This window comes from Caretta caretta, chromosome 1, assembly GCF_965140235.1.
Source record: "Caretta caretta isolate rCarCar2 chromosome 1, rCarCar1.hap1, whole genome shotgun sequence".
Taxonomy (NCBI): Eukaryota; Metazoa; Chordata; order Testudines; family Cheloniidae; genus Caretta; species Caretta caretta.
Genome location: NC_134206.1, coordinates 288,309,160 through 288,326,246, shown reverse-complemented (window position 1 = coordinate 288,326,246; position 17,087 = coordinate 288,309,160). Strand labels below are relative to the sequence as shown.

The 17,087-nt window shown below is 45.9% G+C and overlaps 1 protein-coding gene across 1 annotated transcript; it reads right to left on the bottom strand.

Annotated features, from left to right (window-relative positions):
- Nucleotides 1–5,787: 5,787 nt before the first annotated feature.
- LRRC10 (leucine rich repeat containing 10) lies at nucleotides 5,788–8,575 on the bottom strand. The gene has a single exon (XM_048835813.2). The coding sequence runs from the start codon at nucleotides 8,319–8,321 to the stop codon at nucleotides 7,458–7,460; it is 864 nt and encodes a 287-aa protein (XP_048691770.1). The 5' UTR covers nucleotides 8,322–8,575; the 3' UTR covers nucleotides 5,788–7,457.
- Between the last annotated feature and the right edge of the window lie 8,512 nt (nucleotides 8,576–17,087).

Genomic DNA, 17,087 nt, shown 5'->3' with positions numbered 1-17,087 from the left:
CTGCACTAGAGCATTCAGAACTTCCCCCAGGTTTTATGTAGCCTATGCTGGCAGAACTAAGGGTCAATCAGTGTCCTTTTCAGCAAATCTCACACTGGGTTTTTGACTGCATTAAAATTTGCTATAATCTTGCTAAAGTCTCTCCTACACAGAGAATAACTGCTCCACAGGGCTGTACACTTCATTACAAAGTGAGCAAAGTTCCAGTAGATGGTGTACTCAAGGCAGCGACATGGCTGTCTGTGTGTACCTTTTCCACTCTATGCCATTGCGATGGACTTTCCGGAGATATAACCTGGAACTGGGGTACCGCTGTGCCCTCTGGCATACTAATCTGGACCCTCTCTCACACTGTGAAGCTGTGACCACCTGCAGACTGCTCCCAGACCTGCACTCATACAAACACTTACAAAGGCAGGGACACACCCCGCTTCAGTTACATTAATGCTACTCCTCAGCCACTAATGCACTAACAATAGAGAGGCTCCAGCCAGCTCCACTTCACAGCCTAGGACCCCCAGCACTTGCCCTAGTCAAAAGCCTGACTCGTGTAAGTTTATTATCCAGTCTGCCCCTCAATGCACCAGAGGACTATGTGCCAGTTTTTGTTCCTGAGCAGATTCCCCAAGCACGTCTAGCAAAACACACTTTTACGTAAAAAATATAAAACAAATTTATTAACTACAGAAAGATTTTAAGTGATAAGTAGTAGCATACACATCAAAGTTGGTTACCTAAGAAATAAACAAAATTGCAATCTAAATTCTATAAACTAGACAGGATTTGAATCAAGCAGTGTCTCACCCTAATGGTACAAACAGTCCACCCATCTTCCATACGCAGGCAGGGCTTTCTACTGTCCTGCCTGGGACCCTCTTCCCCAGTTCAGTCTTTGTTCCTATGGTGTTTCCAGGTGTTTAGAGGTAAGGGGAGTGAGGCCAACTGGTGATGGTACTTCCCCGTTTTATGGCTTCTTCCAAGTGGAGGGAACTTCATTGTCCCAAGCAAAGTCCCCAGCACAGTTAGTGGAAAAATACAGGCACAAGATGGAGTCCAGTATCACATGATCTGGTCACCTGCCCTTGCATGCTTTGATGAGTCATCGCAGCCATTACTTATACATTGGCTGAAGTGCCAACAGGAAAGCTCATCAGGTGAGGCTAAGCTTTTCCCATGGCCCATTGTTTTTGCTCAGGGGCCATTACCTTGAATAGACTCTGGCTAGATTAGATGTAAACTAACTTGTAGGAGTTACCCAGGAACAAGCACATTTGAAATATCGATGTATAGTCAATATTCATAACTCCAGATATAAAAATCATACATTCATACAAATAGGATAATTCATATTCAGCAACCCATAACTTTTCCATTGATACTTCACATGACATATTTTGTACAAGATGCATCATAATATCATAATCCTATCACTATGATGAATATGGGGTGCAGAGTATCATAGCCATCTCATGACCAGGGATCCTATAAATCAGTTTGCTATGGAAAAACACATAATTTGCATTTTTATAGAGAATCTTTAGTTTTACATTTTGTGGAAAAAATAAAAACATATACGGTAGAACCCTGTTTATCCGAGCCTCCATTATTTTGGTGCTCTGTATTAACTGAACTGGGATTGACAGTGAGAACCCCAGATTATCCAAATTTTTGATTATCCAGTCTGGCCTTGGTCCCAATTAGATCGGATATACAGGGTTCCATTGTATCAATAAAACATTTTGTTCAACTGATATCTATATATATTTTGGCTAGGGAAACTGAAGTTCAACGTTTCATTTTAATTTTGGAAAACCCTGGGTTTTTATGGGTTTCACATCCCTGCTTGTGACACGCCAAACTTTGGCAAATTGGTGTTAGTCTCTGTTCAGATAATCCAAAATCCCTCCACCTGTAAGGGAACTGCTGATGAGTCACCTACAGTGGAATGCACAATCACTTGAAGGAGAGAAAATGGTTACCTGTACAGTAACTGTTGTTCTTCAAGATACGTTGTGTACATATGTTCCAGGACTCTCCCACCTTCCCGGTACTTCAGACATTGCGTATCGTGGTGCGAAGGAACAGAGAGGGAGGCAGTAGCCCCTTTTATGCCCTCACCAGACATCAGGGGCATGTGCACCACCTCATTGTACTGCTGGCAAAAGTCTCCACCTTGAATGCACTGGGCATGTGTACACTCACAGTGGAAGGTATTTGTGCACAACACGTCTCGAAGAACAACAGTTTCTGCACAGGTAAGTACCCGTTTTTTCTTTTGTCTCTGTCATAGAGAGAACTAAATACTTCAGTTAAGAGAATGATTTGTTAGGACAGGAAGTGGACTCAATCATTTATGACAGGTTTCAGAGTAGCAGCCGTGTTAGTCTGTATTTGTAAAAAGAAAAGGAGGACTTGTGGCACCTTAGAGACTAACCAATTTATTTGAGCGTAAGCTTTCGTGAGCTACAGCTCACTTCATCGGAGTAGCTCACGAAAGCTCATGCTCAAATAAATTGGTTAGTCTCTAAGGTGCCACAAGTCCTCCTTTTCTTTTTTCAATCATTTATGGGCACTTTTAGTAGTACTAAAGTCTCCCTGAGTTGATCCAGTCTCAAGACTGTGGGCCAGGTTCTAGATGCAGGAAGGGCAATATTGTAGTGGTTGCTCTCAGTTCTGTCTTCAAGGTTTTCTTCACAAACGTGTGTCCTAGACAAATGGAAAACTGAAAGTGTGTTTTGTACAGCAAGGGAAGGGGCCTAAGGAAATTGTGCGATACAGGGGCCTTATTGGTTGATAACTTGGTTAGTAGTTCTGAACTCAGGCACTGGATTACAGTAACTCAGGGGTTCTCAGACTGGGGGTTGGGACCCCTCGGGGGTCGCAAGGTTATTACATGGGGGGTTGTGAGCTGTCAGCCCCCATCCCAAACCCTGCTTTGTCTCCAGCATTTATAATGGTGTTAAATATATAAAAAAGTGTTTTTAATTTATAAGGGGGGGGGGTCGCACTCAGAGGCTTGCTGTGTGAAAGGGGTCACCAGTACAAAAGTTCGAGAACCACTGCAGTAACTAGAGCAGTGACCTTTAAAAAGGAGCTGCTGCTACCTAAGTGCGGAAGGGAGCCTTCCTGTTGGCCCAGGGAGGAGGTGGGGAATGGTTTGCTCAGAAGCTGCTGTAATCTGGGAACAGGAGGAATTAGCATGACAGATAACAGGTTTCAGAGTAGCAGCTGTGTTAGTCTGTATTCGCAAAAAGAAAAGGAGTACTTGTGGCACCTTAGAGACTAACCAATTTATTTGAGCATAAGCTTTCATGCATCCGATGAAGTGAGCTGTAGCTCACGAAAGCTTATGCTCAAATAAATTGGTTAGTCTCTAAGGTGCCACAAGTACTCCTTTTCTCATCACAGATAAGTGGAACTATTTGTTATGTTTAGGCCTCCTGTCAAGAATATCTCGGTACATCCCCCTGGGCCCTCTTCACCTTCCTAGAAGCAATGCCAGAGACCCTCCCTCCCATGGCCATTGTTGTTGAACACTTTCATAGAAGTGGTTTTATTTTTTTCGTTTCAAGTTGCTAGTTCCTGGTTTTGTAATTTTCCTTGTTATGAAGGTTATTCATGATCAAAACTCTGAGGTGGCGCTCTTCATCACACGGTTACATTTGGCCCGAAAAAGTTATTCTTGCCAACTACAAGACAGAAATGTCGATGTTGTCTAGAAAAGGACACCTTGGAACCAGTTCAAAATAATCTTGCCCAGAGACTTGTGTGTTGTCTCATCCATTTCAGGGACAGGTGTTTAAGATAGAGCAGTGTTTAGCTGAAATGTACAAATCTTCTGATATGTATATATTGCACTGGAGTTCCAACACAACATCCTCTGAAAAGATGTGATAGATCAACAGGAAAAATCTTAGAATTGTTTAAATAGACTGAACTGTGTTACTTGCTATCTGTTACAATATTTGAAAACAATGTATCTGTAAGTACACTCTATGTGATGACATTCATGTGGTAATGACATTTATCATGCACTTCTGATGGTTGCATTTGTACTCTGCCCCTTACTCCAGCTCCACTGCGAGCTGTCTGATCTTTCAAACACTGCAGCTCTTACCACAGCTTACTAAATAAATATTTGTTCCCCCATAGGTGATGTGATCCTGCACAGTTACATGGCGAATAGTCAGTCTTGCAGTAGTGACACAGGGCTAAGATCTGGTAGTGCATTATCCATTACAGCTAGAAAGAAAAATAATGCGTGTGACATTTAAAAACTCAGATATTTCTATAATAGTTGACCCGCTTTATCTGTAGTGTCTGCTCAATTCTCACTCTGTTTTAAGCATGTAGCCATGAGATAAAAATGTAAGTCTGGTTCCGAAAGGTAGCACACACAGTTCTCTGGCCACCTTCATTTTCACTGCTGAGCTGCAGGCTACCAACACTCAGAATAGAATCCCAGCCAGCTTGCTTTAAGATGGAGCATCACATCCTCAGACTTGTCTCTCTCAGATATATCTGGAAACTAGCAATGATGATGGAATCTCTATTTAATTCAAATAAGGGCCTGATGCTGCTTTCTTTTGTATATCTGTCCAAGCAGGATGCTGCCTTCTTCTCTCTTCCATATGAAACTGAATTGATCCAAGAGGCTACTACTCTCTTCAAATCTCTCAGACCCACCTTTACTGTAGCCTATACGATTTCAGCCTACCCTGCTTGGGGCTTCCAGCTGCTACTATAATATAAATAAATACAAATTATCTAGATTTCCCACTGTTTAGAAATCTGCATCAATTTGGTTTATTCTACTCTGAGAAAAATAGTGAAGTGAAACTAAATGTTCAAGTGCAAGACTGTGTGTATGTCCATTAATTTTTTTTAATATGTATACTGAATATTAACTTCATAGAGCTGCCATTGTTACTGCCTACAACCAGCCTTGCACTTTCTTACCTGTAAGGACTTCTATAGGGAAAAAATGGCTCACCATTTAGTATAGAACTCCCTTATGTAATTATTGAAGCTGTAAAGCTTGGCTTGAGTCCAGTCTTCTGATTTGTTCACTCGGTGTGAATTTATCAGCACATCAAAAGATGGTAGTAAAATAAGTGACAGACGATTGGGTTGTGGCTCTAATAACTTTACATGAGTATCTGAAGTCCCATTTGCTGATGTCTGTATTAAACCCGCCAATCTATGTACAATACAGCATTTCAAAAGGTTACATCAGGGTCAAAATACAGACATGACTTTCACCGGCAGTGACTGGTAAGTGTTCGCAGTAACAATCAATGTCACCAGAGCCCCAGTGCAGCTATTTGTACATGCAGTGATTGTGGTCACTTAGGATGGGAGTCATAAACATAGTTAAGGATCCAACGCCTATAAATAGCTCTTGTGAATCCCAGCCTTAATGTCCAACTCATCAGTCGCAGCGCCGAACATCAAGGGGTCACCAGCAGGACTGAGAGGCACAGTCGCATTCCTGTATTGTTCAAAAATTGAAAGGGGAGTGGCAAGAGAAGGCAGAAATGTAGCCTTGTGATAGGGCTGATTTAAATCCTTCCATTTTTTTTTTGAAAGTTATGGGGTATGGCTTAGGGAACATACTTTCAAGTCACAAATAATTTTCAGTCACCCTCAAGGGCCACACGTTTGACCCTACTGATCTAAATTATGTCAAAAGGGCAGTGATGCCCAAGGCTGAATAAAATATTTCAACAGCTCTTCCTAGGGCAGCTAGTGAAAGGGCTGTTACAGAAAGCTATAGTAGACCGTCAGTACCGCCTGGGCTTATTTTATTGTTACACAGGTGTACAAAACAAAAAGTTGCAGTTTCTTGCCCAGTAATAAGATTTCGTATGTGTAGCAAAGGAAAGCTGCCCCCATTAGACCAAACAGGAAAGAGTCACATTAATTCTAGTGGAAACAAGAAGCAGGCATGCATCTTCATATATAAAATCCAAATGTTATTCCCTTTATTTCACGAAAGAAATGATTGTTAGTTTGGCAGAACAAGATTTGGCAAAGGCTTTGAGAAAAGTAATCCAGTTAACTCCAGAGCAGTATGGCTTCCCTCTGCTAAAGGCGCTTGAGTACAACTCCAATTCATTAGTTTAATAAATAGGAAGCACGCTAGGTGGGTACTAGCCAGATCCAAATCCAGATTTTACGTTAATTAGACAGCAAGGACTAACTGATTTTCTACTTTCCAAATATTCTTTCAAGAATGTAAATGACTTTAAACAGTCACTAAATCAAACCTTTTATGGAAAATTAACTGTCATTTTTGTGTATTGTGCTGTTAAGATGACAGAGACGGGTAGCTGTGAAAACCCCATTAACCTGTCAAGTTTGGTGCTGAATATAAAAAAAATACTATGAATCAAAAGAACAGTCTCTGCAAGTATAACTTAGTAGACATAACTTCAACCCATTTTGAGTCAGTCGTCATTACCCGGGACACATTAGCACAAAACATGCAATGTAGCCCATTTCCACATGTGGTGGCAGAAGTACAGGCCTCAGCTGTGCAAAGATTAGCAGGGGAGTAGTCCCATTGAAGGCTGGGGCTAGCTGTAGTTAAGCATAGGTGTGTTAGCAGGTTTGGGGGCATATTTAGGTATTACGCCTGTAAGTTGCTCTGCCAAATTTTTGTAGTTTTACAATCAGATCTTCCTTTAAAAAGACAAAACAAAACAACTCCTTTTGCAGGTGTGAAAACCCACCCCATGGAATGGAGAAATGACCCTGCATAAAGTGCTAGCAAAGGCACAAAGTAAAATAAAAACCTCATTCTCTCTCGGGCTTAGTCTAGTCATTTAAGGTGTTAGCTGGGGACAGTCAAATGATGTTTGCTACACCCTCTTTCCAGGCAGAAGAGGGGGTCTTGACAAGCTGCTGAGATCCCTTTCATCATTTGCATGAGAAACACTTCTTTTGATGCAGGCTACATAAGGGGTACGGCGGCCAGTGCTCACTTACAAGTGCTACAGCGTGATCAGGGGAAGGAAAAACTCACTCAGTCATGCTTTCTTAGGCGGCATTTGGAATAAAATGGATTTTGCTAGATGCAAATCCGTTCCGTCACTTCAAAGGGTCGGCTTTATACAGTATTTTTCACCTGCTCATCCTACAAAAGGAAGTGCTGGGTTTTAGCCCTAAGTTTGGAGGCTTTTGGGATAAGAGGGAGAAATTTGATGGCACATCTATTTAAATAGCTACACCTACTAAATGAGATCATACAGGCCTCTAAAATACTGTTGTGAAGAACAGTCTAGGCACTATCGTGTGCATTTAACAGCTGAGGTAGCAGGAGGTGAAGAAATGCTCTATTTAAAAGGCATTTTTGCTGTAACCAGCCAGAGGTGCGCAAATTCCGTGCAGCCAGAGGAGAAGGGCACAGGTGACAATTTGCCAGCTGCCCATGGCAGCACCAGCCTGGCTGATCCTTAGCAGGGCTGGGGCTGCTTGTCGGGGGGAAGTGGCAGTTCCTTGTCATCGGTCTCCTCCTCCCTGCCCAGCTCGGAGCGCTTCCTGGGCTCGGGGGTCTCCTCCGCCCACCTCCCCACTCTGCGCACCCCCTTGGCCACCTTGGGTGCATTCCTGCAGGGGTTGTGGTCGTAGATCACCAGCTTGAGGCCGGGGAGGTGAGCCAGGCTGGGGAAGGACCTGATGGCGTTGCGATCCACGTCGATCACCTCCAGGAAGGGCATGTGCAGCAGCACCGGGGGGAAGTCAGCCAGCAGGTTGCCGGAGAGCCAGATGGTGCGCAGCTCCTGCAGGCACCGCAGCCCAGCGGGCAGCGTGTACAGCGCGTTGGAGCCGGCGTGCAGGGTCTTGAGGAGGCTCAGCTCACACACCACCTCGGGCAGGTAGCTCAGGCAGTTGGACTCGAGCCACAAGGTTTTGAGATTCTGCAGGAGGCTGAGCTCCTGGGGCAGGTCGCAGAGCTTGTTGTTGCCCAGGTAGAGGATGCACAGCTGCTTCAGGGTGCACACCACCAGGGGCAGCGCTTTGAAGTTGTTGAAGTCTAACGCCAAGATCTGGAGGTTCTGCAGCTGTTCTAGCTCTGGGGGCAGCTGATGCAGGTTATTGTCGCTCAGGTACAGCTTGACGAGCTCCCTGAAGGAACAAACATGCAAGGGAAATCTCCTCAGCTGCCTGCTGCTCAGATCCACCGTTCTGTCAATTGGCATCTCTTCAAGGTCTCCCAGGAGGTATTTCTGACAGTCGTCAGAAGGGATGAAGGCAAGGATTGCTCTCAGCGTGTTGCCCATACTGAAACTGTCTGCATTTAAAATCACTGCTACCATGTGGAACCCGGAGCATCAGGAACTCTCCCTGGTTTCTACTTTGTGCACTGTCCTGCTGGTATTTCCTTCTTCCCGTTATAATACACAGTTTACATGGCAACAGTCATTAATCTCAAGAGCTCTGAAATGTTGCTGATAACCGAATGAGTGCTTGGTGATGGGAAGTGCAGACAGCATGACTTTCGGAGAACAGGTCTCTCTCACACACAGAAAAGAGGCCATCTTCCCCGTGAAGACTGTAAAAGTTCTAAAATTGCACTACACTTGACCAAAAATAGTTTCTCAAACGCTCCCTGCCTCCCTGTAGATACAGCCACACTGTCTGTGCAGCTGGTACCAGCGCTGGTGATTGGCTAAGGAAAGTAAACATCGCTGAAGAGTGAATTTTTAAACTTAATTTAAACTAAACATTTAATCTTGTAGCAGACTGAGTGGGACTGTCAGATGGAGTCTGATTCCTGTTTAGAATACCTGTCAAGACTCAACTAACTTTCCAGACCAGTGGAACTTTTATGGAGTTACTTTGTGAAGTGCCAAATACACATTTGAACAGTGTGACCTGCCACCCAATACTTATCTCATACATTTAAGATAAATACTTGGCAAAGTGCTCTTTAGCTGCCTCAGTATTTACTTTCTTAATTTAACTGTATTTACTAGAGCTGCTGGGACTTTTAGCTGTGTGCCGTCTTTTTGCTAAATTGCATTTGGGTTATACTGCCTGAATCCCATATACAACACATTCACCATCACAACATGCCTCCATTCTTCTAACCTCCTGCCACTAACTCCCAGTGTCTAGCTGCCCTTTCATCTGGCAAAAGACTTTGTCATTAAATCCATGGCAATGTTTTCATAGAATCTCAGAGTAGGAAGTACCTCAGGAGGTCATCTAATCCAACCCCCTGCTCAAAGCAGGACCAATCCCCAATTTTTGCCCCAGAATCCTAAATGGCCCCCTCAAGGATTGAATTCACAACTCTGGGTTTAGCAGTGCTCAGACTGCTGAGTTATCCTGAGCTTAAATGTAGCCAGTTATGGATTTGTACGCAGTAAAACCTGCCTTAGAGACCACCTCTGAAGAGAGATCACCTGTCACGAGCGACTGCTTGCAGAGGCCCCAGAACCATCACTCTCTGCCATGCAAACTTTTGAAGAGAGACCACCTCTTACAAGCGACCACTTTTGCTAACTCCGATGAGTGGTCGCTCTTGGCAGGTTTTACTGTAGTACATTCACTGTTATTACTAATTTAGATATTCAGTCTGCAAACTTTGGTGCATAGCATCCATTCATTTGTAGAGGACTTCCAATCTTTAGAGAGCAGCTCAATAGATGCTTCGAACTCTTGGGTGATTCTTTCTACAACACTCTTGCAAATCTTCACATCAGAGGTTCAGAAGAACTTTGATTTTTGAAAGAGCATTTCCAACAGATGGAGTTGGATGTTTGGTTTGATTTCAGTTCACACATCAAATGGCAGAGTTTGACTCTTTATCTGCATCAGTTGTGATCAAGGGAGGCTATTTTCTTTAAAGTGTGTACAACTACTTTCCAGTAGCACCTTCAATGTGCTAGGTGCTGTACAAACACAAAAGAAGTCATGGTTGCTGCCTTGAACAGTTACACTTAGTGGCGGTGGTGAGGAAAGTCAGAACAAACAGAAGATAGGGAAAAGGGGAAGAGCAAACAGTTAAAGTGGCCTCAGAGCAAATGTCTACATCCTGGTCATACAAATTTGCATTGATACTGTTTGTTTTTAAATGTACTGTACTGGCAATTCCAAATTATCCTACAGCCAATCCATCATAGTTAGTTGTGCATGTGTCATAGTAGAAGTTGGTCTGTAGCAGAGATTTGAATGAGGAGAGGGCAGTGATGTGGGGGACCAGGTCTTGAGGCATGTTCCATGCAGAAAGGGTGCTATGAAAGAAGGCCTGAAGACACTGATGGGAGAGACAGATAAGTGGCATGCTGAGGCTGGATCTACTGGCAGAGCAGAGCGGATGCTAGTACATCAGGGTGACCTGAAATGAGATTCAGGCTGATAAGCAGGAATGGGCAGAGTTATCAGGATCTTGAAGGCAAGGCGAGCTATTGCAAGTGTCTGTTGGCTTGCTGTAAGGATCAGTATTGAAAACATTGTCTTGAATTAGTACACCAGACAATGGCAAAGCAAGCGATGTACCATACATATGGCAGTACCACAGTAACAGTGGAGTTTCCACTGAGGAACCTTCACGTGGTTGCTGCATTTTTTTTATAATGCAATACTGTGCTGTATTTCAGCGAAACTGTGTAAATAGCATGTCAGCACTGTACTTTCATAATCTCTCCTTTTCTAAGCAATTATCATGGAAAATTTAGATACTTTGATTTTATGAAATCCCTTTAATCTGAAATACTTTGATGTATCCCAGTTTAGCATCTGCATTTTAATCTGTTTTATGACCCCCCCCCCGCAATTTTTATGAAAGTTTCAAAACCCTCCAAAATGTACCTGATTGTGTCTGTCAAAACACACAGAGAAAAGACTATATTTTGGTTAGTTGGCATACATCACTTTTTAGTGGTGTGAGCTATGATAGAGAACACATCCATGATATAGGTATTTCCATAATAATATAAGGGATTCAGATACTGTGGTGACCAGTGTGGTACAAAAACCTAGGTAATAACTTTTTAGTTATTAATATAGTTTGTTTGAAGTGTAATTTTCCTTTTACCAGTGTAGTATGGAGAAAAGAAAAAATATCTCTCTACTTTTTTGTCTTATCAGCTTGGCATTTGTATATGAAAGTATATGTTTGTAAATTTCTAGAGCATATTTCAGGAAGATTTTTTTTCTTTTTGTTTTTAACTAAATATATATTGGGAAAACTCTGGGGTATAGTTTAATCATTGCTATAGCTTATCAAAAAAAGTCAGAATGACCTTTCGTTGCTGTATTTTGTGCTTTTGTTGGCAAAGTTAAAGTCTGTTTGGAACACGCTAGTGAAATCAGAGTATTTGGAGAAAAAAAAAGGAACTCAACAATAGAAGAATGGGCTTTTGAGGGGACATTAGAAATATAATAAAAAGCCCTGATTCATTTAAGCAGTAATGATAATGAGGAAGGGCATTTTTAGGCAGCTAATGATTGAGTGGAGGAGCTGAGGGTGAGAGCAAGTTAACAAATACTCAGCCAGTCAGGAAATGCCCAACATAGTTATGCCTAATGTAAGATATTGAAGTCACTTTTCATACCTTGACAGTTAGTCTTACTGGCCCTGATATTTCAGTGGGGCTCTACCATATTACAGGGGTCCACCCCCTCGGACCTCATTACAGGACTGAGCTCATTGTCAGTTATGGTTCTGTTCAGTTCTTTGTTTTTGTATAATCAGGTGTGTCTGTCCCATAAAAATAAAAATATTGAGAAAAAAATTTAACTGTACTTTATGTTATCATGCATCTGGTGTTCTGCTGCTCTTAGCAGTTAGTGCCTACAACTGGTTCGATTGAATTGGGTGGGAAAACTCCCTTTCACAAATAAGAAATCAGGACTTCATTCTCAGTTATTTCTCTAGGTTTATTAAAAAAGCAATAAGATCCAATGAGAATATATTTTTATTACTGCACACTACAGAAGGTGGTGCTGGCATTTGACTTTAGTTATTTGAGAAGAGCAAAGGAACTATCCGGAAAAGGTTAATTCTTAATGTACAATGAGAAATACAGATCAGTGAGGAAAATTATCAGACTCATGGTTATTATTGGATTTAGCTGTCTGAGAAATGACTTCTTTCTCTGTGACTGACCTCCCACAGTAACTACCTCCCACTAGAATGCGAGAATGTCCACAACTAGTGCCTGTGAGCGCAGGAGACAGAACTTCGTGGGAGCTGGACCAAGACTATAGCGCACACTCACACATGAGGTAAAAATCACCACAGACCCCGCCAAGTTCAAAAATAAATACCAAACCCATCTCTTCAACTTAGCTTTACCTGGAGAAAGTCTATACACCTACAACTAAACTAATCAAGCTATTTTTCCTATGGAATGGGGTGGAAGAGAGAGAGAGACTATCTTTTATTCTAATTTGAAATACTTGACAGGTTCCATGGTGAGCAGGGCCAAACCTAGATAGACGGGCAGATAGATTCATGGCATGTTAAAAGCCTAATCCAACACCCCCTGAAATCAGTGGAAGGATTCACATTGAAAACAATGGACATTGCATCAGGCCTAAATGTAGTATGGACAATACTCATGGAATTGTTCTTTGAACACACAGGGGAGTGTTCTCTTTACCATCTGTCTCTCAAAGTTACATCCATAGGTCTGGTCTATACACAATTTTTCTACTGATTCAATTATATTTGTTAACAAGTGGTTACACTGGTGCAAACCTCTAGTGTGGATGCAGGTTTACTGACATAAACACCTTGACACTGGCAGAGTTTATTCTGGTCACTTTACTTAAATGTAAAGCATATAACTGCATCCATGCTAGAGGCTGCACCAGTGTAACTATATCTATTTCTAAACCAACATAGTTAAATGAGTTCAAAATCTGTGTGTGTAGAAAGGTCCCCTGCAGGAGGATTTCAGGACCCATCAAGAACTCTTAAAGAGGAGAGGAGATGGAGGAGCCCTCAGACTCCCTGTTTAACATGCTGTCCCTGTTGGCACCAGGTAGGGTGGCCTTGCCCCTCCATGAAGGGGTGGCTAAGATTTCAAATGCCCCGTGGCAAACACCAGCCTCGTTGGCCTCCATCTCTAAGAAGGCGGAACGCAAGTTCTTTGTACCCACTAAGGGGCATGAGTACTTCTATACCCACCTGGCTTCCAACTCCCTGGTGGTCAAGTCGGTCAACTACAGGGAACGGCAGGGTCAGCCAGCCCCAACCCCAAAGAAGAAAGACTCTCAGAGACTGGACTCTTTCAGAAGGAAAATGTATTCATCTTCGAGCTTCCAGTTATGAGTCGCAAACCATCAGGCTCCCCTGGGCCGGTACAAATTCAATCTGTGGGGCTCCCTGCCCAAGTTTGAGGACTCCCTCCAGGACCACAATAGGAAGGAGTTCAAGGCGCTAGTGGAGGAAGGGGCAGCGGCCGCTAGGGCATCCCTGCAGGCAGCCTCGGATGCCGAGGACATGGCCGCACAATCCATGGCCTCTGCGGTGTCCATGAGACGGGTGTCATGGCTCCTGCTCTCTGGACTGTCCAGCGAGGCGCAGTCTTCCATGCAGGATCTCCCATTTGACAGGAAAGCTCTATCTGTGGCGGAAACAGATACAAGGCTGCATGGCATGAAAGACTCCCGCACGACCCTACAGACTCTCTGTCCCAGCTCCGGCAAAACCTAAGTTCAAGCTGCAGCAGACTCCTGCCCAGCTGCCCTCCTGAAGTATGAGGCTGCCCATAAGAAGCAGTGGGACTATAAGAGACGCCCTTAGAGGCAGTCTTGGCCTTCCCCCCAGCCTGGGTCCTCCAAGGGCAAGCAGGCAGGGAAAAGGCGCTTTTGACGGGATGCTTGGGTGCACGCCACCAGTCCTCATCAGGGATCCACCCCCAGTAAAGCTTCCCTTCTCCAACCGGTTGTGTGCTTTCCTCCCGGAATGGTCGCGGCTAAGCTCGGACCGATGGGTCCTCAACACCATCTCCCGGGGTTACACCATCCAGTTTACTTCCTTCCCACCAAACCACCCCCAGCTCAAGCAGGAGGTAGGGCTGCTCCTAGGACTAGGAGTGATAGAGGCAATGCCCGAGGAGTTCATGGGCCAGGGGTATTACTCCTATTATTTCCTCCTCCTGAGGGCCAAAGAGGGGTTCAGGCCCATCCTGGATGTGCGAGGTCTGAACCAGTACATGATGAAACTCAAGTTCAGCATGGTTTCCCTGGCCTCCATCATCCCCTCCCTGGATCCCAGGGACTGGTACGCCGCCCTCCATCTACAGGATGCATGCTTCCACATCCACATATTTGAGGGGCACAGGCGCTTCCTCCATTTCGTGGTGGGACAGAATCATTACCAATTCACGGTCCTCCCATTTGGTCTGTCCACTGCCCCCAGGGTGTTTACAAAATGCATGTCGGTGGTAGCAGCCTACCTCAGAACAGGGGGGTTCCAGATATTTCCCTATCTGGACGATTGGCTTGTCAAGGGCACCTCCCGGTCGCAGGTGAGGGATCACGTGGTGCTCCTTCTGTCCACGTGCACCGCCTTGGGCCTGTTGGTAAACAACACCAAGTCTACGTTAATCCCGCTCCAATGCACACAGTTTATCAGGGCGCTCCTGGACGCAGCGTCGGCCAGGGCCTTTCTCCCGCCAGACAGATTCGGGACCCTGAAAGGTCTCATCGACTTGGTCACAAGGTTCCTGGTGACAACAACCAGGGTTTGCCTGCAGCTCTTGGGTCACATGTCGGCATGCATGTACGTGGTCCATCACGCCAGACCCAGGATGAGGCCTCTCCAGCTCTGGTTGGTCTCAAAGTTCTCTCAGGCCATGGACAGGATGGACAAGGTCCTCTCCATGCCAGACTCTGTGATCACCTCCCTACGGTGGTGGTCCGCCCCAAACAACATGCTCTGAGGAGTCCCATTCAGGGACAGGGCCCTGTCGTTGGAGCTGGTGTCCGATGCATCGGACCTGGGTTGGGGGGCCCATGTGGGGAACTTTCAGACCCAAGGTCTGTGGTTAGCTCAAGACCTGACCCTACATATAAACATCAAGGAGCTCAGTGCAGTGCAGCTGGCATGTATGGCCTTCCGCTCTCACCTGGAGGGCAAGGTAGTCAGGGTCCTCATGGATAACATGGCCTCGATGTTCTATATCAACAGACAAGATGGGGCCCCATCCTCTGCCCTCTGCCATGAAGCCCTCAGGCTGTGGGACTTCTGTATAGCCCACGACATCCACCTGAAGGCCGAGAGGGCGGATCACTTATGCAGGGACTTTTCCTCGCAACATGAGTGGTCCCTCCACCGGACGTGGCCCACCGGCTCTTCCGAAGGTGGGGAACTCCCCAGGTGGACCTATTCGCAACTCAGCAGAACCGGCGATGCCCCCAGTTCTGCTCCTGGGGGGCCTGGGGAGGGGCGCTATCTCCGATGCCTTTATCTGTCCTGATCCGGCTGGCTTCTCTACGCCTTTCCCCCATTCCCTCTAATCAGCAGGGTCCTGGAGAAGATAAAGACGGATGAGGCCTGGGTCCTCCTGATTGCCCCGGCGTGGCCCAGGCAGCATTGGTACAGGACCCTCACAGGCTTGGCAGTAGCTCTGCCGTGGCCATTGCTGCTCTGCCCGGACCTGCTCTCTCCGGACCAGGATCACCTCCTCCATCCTAACCTAGCGGCTCTTCACCTTACGGCGTGCCTGTTCAGTGATTAGGTGGAGAGGAAAGGATGTGTTCAGAACAGGTTCAGTACATCCTCCTCAAAAGTAGATGGCCCTCCACTCGCCGCGCTTATTTGGCGAAGTGGTCCTGTTTTCTAGGTGGGCGGCAGACCAGGGTGTCTCCCCTGTGGCCGCCCCTATCCAGCTTATCCTTGATTACCTCCTCCACCTGAGGGTCCAGGGCCTGGCGCCCTCGTCAGTCAAGGTGCACCTGGCAGCCATATCAGCCTTCTATCCGCTGGTGCAAGGGCACACGGTATTTTCCTATGCTGTGACTGGCCAGTTCCTTAAGGGTTTGGACCGTCTTTTTCCATATTCTAGAGCCCCGGTCCCACAGTGGGACCTAAACCTGGTGTTGGCTCATCTCATGGGGCCCCCGTTTGAACCACTGGCCACGTGGTTCTGGTCTCACCTCTCATGGAAGGTTGCAATCACATCAGCCAGGTGAGTCTTGGAGCTCAGGCCCCTGACCTCCTAGCCGCCGTACACGATCTTTTATAAGGACAAGGTCCAGCTTTACCCACACCCTGCGTTCCTCCCGAAGGTGGTGTCTGCCTACCACATGGGTCAGGACATTTTTCTACTGGTCCTCTGCCCCAAACCTCATGGGTCCAGTGAGGAGCACCACTTCCACATGCTCGATGTGTGGTGGGCTTTGGCTTTCTACCTCGAGCGGACCAGGCTGTTCAGAAAGTCCTTGCAACTGTTCATCACCTCGGCTGAGCATGCGAGGTGCCAGCCGATTTCCACTCAGTGGCTTTCCAATTGGATCACTTTGTGCATTTGCTCCTGTTATGAGCTGGCGGGTGTCCCCCTGCCACCCACTATGAGGGCACACTCGACTCGGGTGCAGGCCTCGTCAGCTGCCTTCGTGGCCACGTCCCCATCCAGGACATTTGTAGGGCCACGTGGTCTTCGGTCACACGTGGTCACACGTTCAGCTCGCATTATGCGATCGTCTCCCAGGCCAGGGATGATGCCGGGTTCGGCAGGGCGGTACTCCGTCCTTGGAACTTATGAACTCCTACCCACCTCCAACAGATATAGCTTGGAATCACCTACTGTGGAATACACATGAGCAATCACTCGAAGAAGAAAATACAGTTACCTTTTCCGTAACTGGTGTTCTTCAAGATGTGTTGCTCATGTCTACTGCACATCCTTCCCTCCTTCCCTTCTGTCGGAGTTGTCTGTCAAGAAGGAACTGAGGGTGGGGGGAGTGCGCAGCTCCCCTTATACCGCGTCAGGCAGGCGCCGCTCCAAGGGTTGTGGGGGGCGCTCCCCCCCCTACGGGTACTGCTAGGGGAAAAATTTCCAGCACCAGGGCATGTGGCAAGCACGCACACCTATTGTGGAATAGACATGAACAACACATCT